Genomic DNA, 11,526 nt, shown 5'->3' with positions numbered 1-11,526 from the left:
AAATCAATCTCTATCCTAATCATATCATAAGGATAGCTGCAAACTCATTCTCTATCATAAAAGATATGACCAGTATAGCTTCAAGTTATAAATCTATATCTTAAGCATATATATTGTAAAGCCACAAGTAACTATTTCTCTATCTTAAAGATGTCACTAGTACAGCCGTAAAGGGCTATATAAACAGGCCCATTCTAGGTTCACTCCCTCAAACAAAATTGCAGTATAAACAGTCCTATATCACATATTTGCAAGCTCTTCCCCAAAGGAAGGAAGCGGAAGTAGTGTTGAGAGTACCATGGCCACTGATGCCCCTCATGTGCTCGTAGTTGATGATTCCTTTATTGATCGTCTTGTTGCATCCCAACTCTTAAAGAACTGCAATGCTCGAGGTGCAATATGGTTGAAACCATCAACTGCATTATGAGCAATCTTTTTTGTTATATTGCTTATTGTCTTCGGTCTTCTTTGTGTTCATCTAAGTGCTTTGATGTCCAATATTTCTTATTTTGCTAAAAGAGTATTATTATTTTGCAGTGACTATTATGGAGGGTCCAAATCAAGCCTTGGAGTTTCTAAATAGGGTATGTCAATAGTTTATATAGTTTATTTGGTTATAAACAATGTTTGACATGTTCTTCTACATAATCATCCTATATAGGAACATGATGTGAAGTTGATTGTGACTGATTATTGTATGCCTGGTATGACTGGGTATGATCTTCTAATGGAGGTGAAGGTAGAGTCCTTTCATATATAAAGAAACACTTCTAATTTTCATTGTGGCACATATAGTTTCATTTATCTATATTATGTTGAATTTTTTACTTTAGCATCTTTAAATATTTGGAGACCTTATTATTTACTAACAAAATTTGTTTATCTTGGTTAGGAATCACCTAAGCTGAAGCACATCCCTGTGGTGATTATGTCCTCTGACCACATCCCTGAGAGGATGAAAAAGTGAGTGGAGATTAGGAATATTAGGACATTGCATTAGATAGACAATTGTACCAATATGTACTCACTTTATATTATGCGCACCTTTTGTATGCAGGTGCTTGGATGCTGGGGCAAAGGAGTATGTCCTAAAGCCTCTTAATGTTGTTGACATGCCCCGCCTTCTAAGTTACACCTGATGAGCTGTCGAGGGCAACAAATAAAAAGGACTACAAGAACACCATATAGGGTTTTCTAGTCATTACTATTTAGATATGACCATGTGTGGTCTTCTTTTATGTTATCAGTTGTGTGTGTGATCTGATTCAACTTCTATCAGACTATGTTGTGGTTTTGAAGAACAATGTTTACCTTACATCCACATGATGTCTAGTCTCATATATAAGCTTAATCTCATGATGGATTTCATTATGACTTTGTATCACAAACTTTTCGAACTTTGACATGGTGGATATGATGGTTTCATTAATTCTCCACAATGCTAGTCCATTGCTAGGTACATATCGTGTTCCTCCTTTTGCCCTTGGGAAATCCATGATTTTGTTTTCATCATATGTTGCTTATTTTTATGGAAGTTCATCTAGAAGTCTTCTAAAATGTATTTTATGACTTATAAATGGGGCCTTCTATGAAGTATCCACAAATATAACCTCCGCACCCTCCCGCTCTCCCCTTCACGCCCTGCCATTGGCCCCTAGGTGCCCCACGGCTTGGGCCTCCGCGCCCTATCGCTCTCTTCCCGATGCGCATTATCTAGCCGCCTGAGCACCCACCCCTCTGCGCCTTGTCTGTCCACCTGAGCATGACCGCCAGGATGGTGCCCTCCTAAAGCTAATTGGGACGGTGTCCGCCTGAAGCCTAGAAGGCCGCCCTTGGCCGCCAGTCGGGCCTCCACTCCGGCTGACGCTCGAGCCTTTTCTTGCCACCGATCTACATTGACCAGCGCTCGTGGAGGTCGACTCCAGTAGGCCAAGGTAGAACAATTTTCCTCCTCTAATTTGACTAAAAGACTAGTCTGATTTTAGAAAAATGGGTTGCAAATGATTCATATGTGAGTGTTATGTAGTCAATCTACAAATTACTTCATGATTTATCAAGCATCCCATGTCTCTGTACATCTTGTAGTTAGAGGGATCTGTCAAATGTTTTCGTACATGTACATTGATGCATTGATCTGTGATATATGCTTAGATGGAAAAAGGCCAAAAGTGTATTGGAAAGTGGGATTCATTTACTACCAAGGTTTTCAATCAAATATGTGTGGAGAAGTGAATGCTAAAAAAGGTAGTTACACTGTCTGAATAGTGTAGGATATGCGAATTCAATTAGAAAATTTCATGAAAGAACCAAGAGACAGTACACATAGATGCAAATGAACGATAGATGGGATGCATTGAAGAGGATGTATACATAGTGGAAGTCTTTGAATATTAGGGCCACTAGTTTGGGTGGGATCCTCATACTGGATGCATTATTGCTGATAATGATTGGTGGGATTGGAAAGGCAAAATGTAATGAGTGACCTTAAAGACATCAACAATTTGTAAAGGTTTAATGCACATAAAACATCACAATCTTTCATGTTTTAAGGATCTAATTATCCTGTCATCTTTTTAGGCTATGCCAGGTTGTACCATGTTTAAAGATGCACCACTTGAGCATGAAGAAGATCTCCAAATAATGTTTGATTCAATTATCTGCTCAAAAGAGAGCTTATTTGTACTAGAGGGTACTACTGGAGGTGAACCTCCAGGTGAAGGTGAGGACGACATTAATTGCAGGTGAGGATGTTGTTGATGGTGGTGAGGCTAAGGCCTCAAAGATGGGTCAAAAGCGTGCAACATGAAAGAGGCTTGCCTCTGATTCTCCCAAGGGAAAGGGAAAGGAGAAGAAGACTTTGAAAGATCAGTATCTGAAATGGTTGGTTGAAGCATATGAGTTGAAAGCTCAGATTAGTTCTGCAACTTCTCCAGTGATTGATCCTGTTAGAGATGGGATAGGTCAGATGTTGGATTTTGTAATTTAGGATGGGGTAGAAGAGTCGACTGATAAACACTTTTATGCCACACAACTTCTTCGTAAAAAGGAGAATTGTGATGTATTTTTCACTTTAAAGACTCCAAGTGGTAGATTGAACTGGCTGAGGAAATCATGGGAGGAGAGGAAGCATTAGTGTGTGTTATCTGTAGGATGTTGTTATTCCATTTAACTATTGTAGACTGTTATTATTTCCTTTATTTGTTGATTGACTTATGTGTGTAATAATGTGAACCAGCCCCTTTGTGTTGTATTTATGCGATGAGACCACTTTTTTTTTACTGTTACTTATTTATGTATTATAATGTTACATGCAGGTGAGCTCTTCTATTGAATTTGATGACTCAAGTGATGATGAGTTTATGAATCAAAAAAATGTTAACCCTGCTACCAATGATAATGAAGATGATTTCATGATTGCATATGCTGCACTACGTTGTATGAACTACCATGGAAGATCATTTACGAAGAAGAAACCAAAGAAAGTACCATTCCAAACTGGAATTTAGTGGGTACATGAGCAGCTGCAAAATAGTGATGATTGTTATGATATGTTTAGAATGAGAAGGACAATATTTCACCAACTTCATGATGCATTGGTAAATGAGTATGGCTTGCAATCTGGGAGGGAAATTTGTAGCATGGAAGCCTTAGGAATGTTTTTATGAGCATGCAGTGTACCACGATCTTTTAGACAAGTTAAGAATAAGTTTACACACTCACTAGAAACTATTAGTAGGAAGTTTAGTGAGGTACTAGAAAGTGTCAACCGTATGGATTGTGACATTATAAAGCCAAAAGATCCTCATTTTAAAATAGTGCATTCTAGGATTCAAGACAACTCAAGGTTTTGACCTCATTTTAAGGATTGCATTGGTGCAATTCATGGAACACACATACCTGTTACTATCCCATTAAGAGAACAACCTAAATACTTTGGTCGATATGGTTATGCTTTGCAAAATGTAATGGCAGCTTGCGACTTTGATATGAGGTTCATATTTGTTGTTAGGTTGGCTGGGTTCTGTTCATGATACTCGTGTATTGCTAGACACATTGGAAACATACAGCTAGCAATTTTCACATGCCCTTGAAGTAAAGTATTATCTTGTAGATTCAGGTTATCCCAACACGAAGGGATTTCTAGCACCTTACAATGGTCAAAGGTACCATATATCTGAATGGCAACATGATCGACAACTAGTGGGCTCCAAGGAGGTGTTCAACTCTTCACATTCATGTCTTCAAAATGTGATAGAGCATTCTTTTGGAGTTTGGAAGATGATGTGGCGAATTCTCTTGAACTTGCCTAGCTATCCAATGTAGAAGCAATTTGAAATCATCACTGCAGTAATGGTTCTTCACAATTTCATAAGAGAAAATGACATAGAAGATGCTGATTTTGAGAACTATGTTTGATGACAATGATGGTCCATGGTAGCACAAACATTATGGATGATGGGAACGCTTCATTAGATGATAGTGATACGAGTGCTTTGCGGGATTCTATTGCTATGACTTTGTTAGCATGATTGGTCGTGTACTTTAGTTTGTAGTTTTGTTATTTGAGAGAGAGAGAGAGAGAGAGAATCAAATTTTGTGTAGTGTAAAAAAAATTAATGTAACTATGACCTTCTAGGCCTATTCAGCAACCAAACAAGCTATTATCAACTTTAGAGAATATCCCAATAGAGAAACTCAGGTTACTAAACTCTTAGCTTCTCTTACCAGTAGATTCTGTGGACATCAGCTTTTCATGATAGCTTGATTCCTAGAGAATCGCTACACATAAAAGCTGAATCAAACAGAGCCCTTACTAGGAGACTTGGTGACTAGAGCATATCTTTGGTGGAGCTCCAACGTGGTCAAGGGTTGGCATTTGGCTACCGATAGCTCGTGATAAATCATTGTGCCGAGTTTGCATTTTCTCTAACCCACTCATTTGAGTTTCCGCATTCCATACTTGCAACTTGAGTGCCTTTACTTTCTTAGAGTAATTCTTGCTAGAATTGGCTCTAGGTTGCAAAATTCATTGTCGATAGTAAGTTTCACACTAGATCAACCATAGATGCACATCTAGATAGTATGATCTAGTTTATTTTTTTACAATTAGTGGAAGCTGTTGGTTTAAGTTTTAAATTTGTCTAATTCACCTCCTTTGGATACAAAGCACCGATTCCTTACTGTGTTTGATGCAGCAGACATCACATTATGGTGCTTGACGAGTAATCCCAATTCTTGCAATAAAGAATACAAGAATCTAAGATCACCCAACCTTGGGGGAGAAACCGAGCAGCATGATGTGCAGCACGCTAGCACATGGCTTTGGGTCCATGATGCTTCCCTTGTGTGATAATGAATACACCAAGTAGGTACACTAGGTAGGAATTGGGTATTGATGGGCATCAAAAGGTATTTTCTTCTAACCTTGAATGGCAATGATGCCTGCTAGCAAAAGAACCAGCTTCATGACATCATACAAATATGGTAATCTTCCATTTTAGTATTAGAAGCAAAAGGGCCTACAAGGGCCCCTTTGGTGCATCTCTTTGCAGCTTTGGCTCCTCCTAGCAAATATTATAGCAGCAACTGTATCGATCACTATAGTAGAAGCTACTTTTCTCTCTCCAACTAAAATGAACGAGGAGCCGGAGAAGCCACTACTTTTGGCTTCATCGGCTCCTAGGAGCCGTTTGCTACAGTGTTCCTCTGACATGCTACAGTGATTGAGAGCTATGCCAAATGACCTCTTAGATTTCCTTTGCTATAATTAAAATATAAGTCAATGCCATTCTTTTATGTTTGGATCTTGATTAAGTAAAACATCCAAAATTGTAAAGAAATCTAATATTCATTTGAAATATAGGAAAATATGTGGGTAAATTTTTATTCAAATTTAATTGCTCGAACAATCTTTAATTTTTCTTAGCACTTTAGATGGTTGTCCATCACAGACTTAGAGTGTAGGTCACCACACAAATGGAACTGAATAAGCTTTCTTGAGGAATTCAATATAAAGCTTGCACTTTGACGCACATTGCATGCGAAGGATAAGGTACTTTAGGATATGTTTGGTAGGGTGTATCAACTGATGCATGTACGGATGATTCTTGATGGTATGGTTTCGTAAATTTCGATGAACCATAGGTTCACTTCTCTTAGTAAAAAAATTTATCAGTTGGATGGTTTCATCTCGGTCTTCCGGAAAAGTTGGTATGATTCACCCAACCAAATAAAAGGACCACCATCTAACTTGAACAATTGCATAGATGAACTGGTACATGCAACCAAACACATACATCATATAAAGGATAAATACAAAACTCACCAATACATTGGCCAAACCATTATTGGAGGTGAGGTTTCCGTTAAAAAAATTACCAAAACTAAAACAAACACATACATCATATAAAGGATAAATACAAAACTCACCAATACATTGGCCAAACCATTATTGGAGGTGAGGTTTCCGTTAAAAAATTACCAAAACTAAAAACAACCATTACCCATCTCATGTTCAAATTAGCAAAATAAGAGGCCACCTTCACTATTTTCAGCAGCCTCACAGCTCACGTCGATGAAAGGAAGTAAAGTTAAACAAGCAGCTTAGATTAAGTGTTCATGTTTTCACTTGATGAGATCAATTGGTGCCTTTCAGATCTGGTCATGTCATCTAGGAATCTTTGATAGCACCAGGCTACCTTGTCACTCTTGACTACACAGTCAAGGGCACGGAGAGTGGTGAGATGATCCCGAAGGAGAAGCTCACCTGCAATCTCGAAGCCATTATATATATCATCGCTTCACAAGTCGATCCGAACATATTTGATTTTTTCTGTACTGGAAGATATATTCCAACTTCAGACACCCTCTTCTAAGGATGCATCATACCACATTTATTACAAGATGTAGCCACCGCTACAAGTTAAGCACATGTCCAAATAAACACGTAGCTAAGACATCAGAAAACTTATGATGTACACTAGAACAACAAACAAAAAGAGAAGAAGGAATTCAAAACCTCCGGCTTGCTTCTTAAGTAATCTTCTTTTTGCAATTTGTTCGGTAAAAGTCGACACTAAAAGAACCATCTTCACTACAGCGAACAAATGTAGAACCAAAGTTTGAACCAACTCCAACATTGGTGAAGAGGAAATACCTCCATTTGCTGATTGAATCTTTGACCATCCATTAACAATCGCTACTACTAATTGTCTCATGTGCACCCACATAGGTTGAACGTGTTTGATTTCTAAAGTCGTGATTGTAGGTTTGCTCAAGGACTCGATGGGGAGCTTCAACACACAAAAACAGAGCAAGTGAAGAGTAGAAGACTTTGAATGCATTTGCATTTTGTTACGTAAGAAGCAAAGCACGTGCACACTGAATTGAATTGACCAATTTGTTTTTGGTGCTCATACGACGATTTTAAGGTGCCTAATAATCCATATACCCCCATGCTATATGATCAGAGAAGCTACATTATATTCAGTTATTTGGATTTACTAACCATACTAGTTTTTTTTAATGCATATCTTCACCCACATCTCCAACTCCAATGAGATTAGCCTCCCTCTCCATCTCCAATGAAATAAAACCTCTCCAATGGATTAGGTGTAGGATGTTTTGGGATTAGGAATTCAGGATTTCAAGCTTTAAAATGAAAGCCAGGGGAGGAAAGCTAGCTCGATGGTGGAGTCTTGCTGTTGGGTGAGGCAATGGCGGTGCCAGCGGGGCTGATGGAGGATGGTGGAGAGCGGTGGTGGCTTCTACCATGGGAGCCACCAGAGATTGGAGGAGGAGAGCACAATGGGGCTTGCTTTGGTCACCATGGCCGCAGGAGGGGGAAGGTTGGAGTTGGAGGAAAAGCAAGACTAGAGAAAGAAGGGGAGATCCAGAGAATATGTGTGGGAAGAGGGACCTTGCCATGAAATTTCTATGTAATTTATAAGAGGTGCAATAAAATGGTACACGGACTAGATGATTGTTGTGATGACTCTAAGCTCCTCCCTGCGAATTTATTCGAAACATTCAATATTAAATTGAAACATACAAATCGATCAGTTCTACTTTTAAATCCTATGGATGCTTTAAAAAGTTAGTGACTGAACTTTGTGAATTATAAACGAACTTTCAGTTAATCCATCACACCTTCTGAAGTTTTTGATAACTTTAAAACGAATTCATTGTTATGGGATTCTATTACAACTCAAAGATCAATTCAAGCTAGGTTTTCATATATTTTCTAGTGCTTTCAAATGAATCTATTAAAAAATTAAATCATTATCCCCTAAAAAAACCCAAACCAATTCTTCATTAACGAGCTCTATTGGTTGAAAAAAAACATTCCACTCACCCAAATGTGCAGACCGTGAGCATGAAATGAGTTGTTCGGCTACCACATGCAAAATATGAGCGTGAAATGTGTTGTTTAGCTACCACTAGCAAAGCACCCACATTGAATTGACTGGAACCCACAGAAGTCTTCCGGTTCTAAAGATTATAAGATTCTATTTGTTTCCCAGATTTGAAGATCGATTGCTTTGCTTGAGTTGGAAGCCATTCTAGAATCGAAACCAGTTTCGCGGTAACATCACATGAAGTAAAAAAAGAGCGCCCCACGCCATATCTGCATCTAACATGTGCTGCTGCTTCTTCTTCCTCTATTCTTCTTTCTTAGTGCTTCTTTCACATGCGAAACAAAATAGTAGCAATGAACCTTCTTCCTCAACTTCATTACCCATACCCCGCTCTTCTCCACCGTTTTTGGTGACTCCCATCGTCGAATCCGATGCCACTTCCTTCCCCCATGCCACTCTCGAGTTGGTGCCCCTACCCCTACCTGGTCCAACTGCTCTCCTCCACTGCTGGGGGCACCACCGCCACTGCCTTCCCGAATATTTTAACTCCCCAACGCACTCGAAATTCTCAACCATTGGGTCTACATCTAATGTGTGATGCTTCATCTTCTTCCTTTGTTTTTCTTCCTCGATGCTTCTTTCACCTGCGAAACCAAACAACAGCAACATACATTCATCCTCAGCACCAGTACCCCCACCCCGTCCTCCACCCGTCTCCGGAGACTCTTGTCGTAGGATCCACCACCGCTTCCTTCCCCCATGCTAACCACTCTCGATTTGGTGCCCCACCCCTACCTAGTCCAACCCCCGTCCTCCAGCTACCCAGGCTAGCATCTGCCACCACTACTTGTCTCATTGTCTACCATGGCGCTGACGGCCCTCCCTCTAAGCCTGATAGTACTAAGAATCCCAAGGCCCAAGACCCCTCGCCCTTGAAACCCTTAAGGCCACTGACCTCTTTACCTCACTAGAGCTCACCGGAGATGGATCAGATGGAACTCATCGAACATGAAGCAAACGGGGATGAATCTTGCTAGAAATGAAGAAGATGAGTCAAATCTCACTAGAGATGGGGAAGACGTGATGAGGAAAAAATTCAAATGTGAGAAGCTCAAAAACTACTCCGAGCATCATGTAGCTTTTCCCTTACTTTGAGTACCACATTTTCCCAACAACATCTAAGCAGGTCACCAAAATTGATGATGAAGTATTGATGGATGTAATCGACCTGGGGGCATGTACAATGGTATAGACAGTTGTTGTGTGTAAGTACTTACCACGTCACTAATAGACAACAAACAGACTATTCATACAGTGGGTTGTCTATTACGTTGTCTGCGTGCATGGCTCTATAAATCATAATGATCAAACATAAATATGATCTTTATATGTTCTTTTATTGCTTGTTTAATCCCAATGAAAACCAAGTATGACTATATGTAATAATATGATAAATTTGCCAAAGAAAAAATTGCAATCGCTACAATTTTTTTAAAGACCAATCGCTACACTTTTGCATCACGAGAACATGCAGCCATGAACGGGGCCTTGGTCTATGAACATAGTCCAGCCATACGTTCAGTTATAGTGTAGCCTTATCCTTTTTCTCTTCACCGTTCCGTCACTCTTAGCCTCTCACCATCGAATTCCAATAACTCTCATCTCTCCGGCCTAAATCAAAGCCATCGAGGGCGGTGCACGGCGAGGACATGCAGCATGGGCGATTCTAGGAGGAAACCATGCTCTGACGGGGAGGGGCTGCAAAGTACAAACTAGAGCATCAATGAGCTGTTGTGTTCGTGATCCTTCTTTTATAATTTCTCCGTATCAAAATTTTATTGTTGTCGACATTTTCTTACAACATTTGACCATTCATATTATTCAAAATTTATTGGAAATGTATGAAAAGATAAGTCATGTTTAAAATACCTATAATGGTAAGTTAAGCCACAAACAGAATAAATGATAGTTCCATAATTTTTTGAATAAGATGAATGGTCAATCGTCGTGACCAAAAGTAAATAATGACAAATATTTTGATACAGAGGTAGTAGCTCTTTTGCTTTATGTTTTTCTTCATTTTTTGGATCTTTGTTGCAACTGAGCGGCAGACGCTTCGATTGGAGGGCGAGCCTCCATAGGCGGCATCGGAGCTTAAGCGGATGTGGCAGCCCGGTAAGCGTTGTTGCGTGGGCACCGAACTGCCCACGTCGCGAGCTCTGATTCTCCGTGCCAAAACGGGCGCGCCATAGTGGATCAGGTGGCGCCACCATTCCGAGAAGACGATTCCTACTACATGTATCGACTCATCGGTTTGTTGTTAGAGCACATCGGATGCTTTTGCTTCGGTGGTACTACAAAAGGCCTGTTCGCTTCAGCTTATAAGCCGACTGAAAGCTGAAACGGCTGATTTGTTGTGAGAAGAAAATACTGTTTGGTGGCTGATAAGCCGGCTGAATAAGCTGAAGCGAACAGGCCTAAAGATGGCACCGTCTATGGGTTGTACATGCTCAGAGGATATAGAGCTTGATTGTTTTGATGTTGAAATTTTTGCATGCCAAAGTCTTGGCAGACCACAAGTTGAGCAGAAAAACATGCTAAAATTTTGGTAGAATAAATGAGATATGTTGGTAAAATTTGTTGCCAATCCAAATAGTGGCCAAAAGGCTGATTTGCTAAAACTTTAGTATGTCAATATTTTGGATGCAGACCAGGTATGACAGAGCGCAGCAAGAGAGCAATGAATGAATTTATTGATCCAACTTCTCCATCTCACTACTCACAGTGAGTTGACCGGAGCCCGCACAAGTCTCCCCGTTCAGATAAGATGCGCGTCTAACGATTCTATTTGTTTCCAAAGATCAATTGCTTTGCTTTGCTTGAGCTCGAAGTGATTCTAAAGATTCGAAACCGGTTTCGCGGTGACATCCAGGAAGTGGAATAAAAAAAGGGGCGCCCATCCCATCCGGCCCCACACGTCTTTCCCTTTCCGAGGAAGGAAGAAAGAACCAGAGGCAAACCCCCACGAGAAAGCCGTAAAAAAGTACAAGCGCGTCGTCGCCACGTGGCCGGGGTCCAAATCGTGGCCCCACCCCGCCCCGTCCCCAACCGCACCTGACTCCACAGTCCCCCACCACACCTGACTCCACAGTCCCCCACCACACCACCA

The 11,526-nt window shown here is 40.3% G+C and overlaps 1 protein-coding gene across 1 annotated transcript; it reads left to right on the top strand.

The window, feature by feature from the left end:
• Positions 1–298: 298 nt before the first annotated feature.
• LOC101752748 (two-component response regulator ORR12) lies at positions 299–1,139 on the top strand. The gene is made up of 5 exons (XM_004973258.2): positions 299–392; positions 538–584; positions 662–739; positions 893–963; positions 1,058–1,139. The coding sequence occupies exons 1-5, from the start codon at positions 299–301 to the stop codon at positions 1,137–1,139; spliced, it is 372 nt and encodes a 123-aa protein (XP_004973315.1).
• Positions 1,140–11,526: the final 10,387 nt, after the last annotated feature.

Source organism: Setaria italica, chromosome VI, assembly GCF_000263155.2.
Source record: "Setaria italica strain Yugu1 chromosome VI, Setaria_italica_v2.0, whole genome shotgun sequence".
Lineage (NCBI taxonomy): Eukaryota > Viridiplantae > Streptophyta > Magnoliopsida > Poales > Poaceae > Setaria > Setaria italica.
The sequence above is the reverse complement of the archived record's forward strand: the minus strand, read 5'-3'. Positions and strand labels throughout refer to the sequence as shown.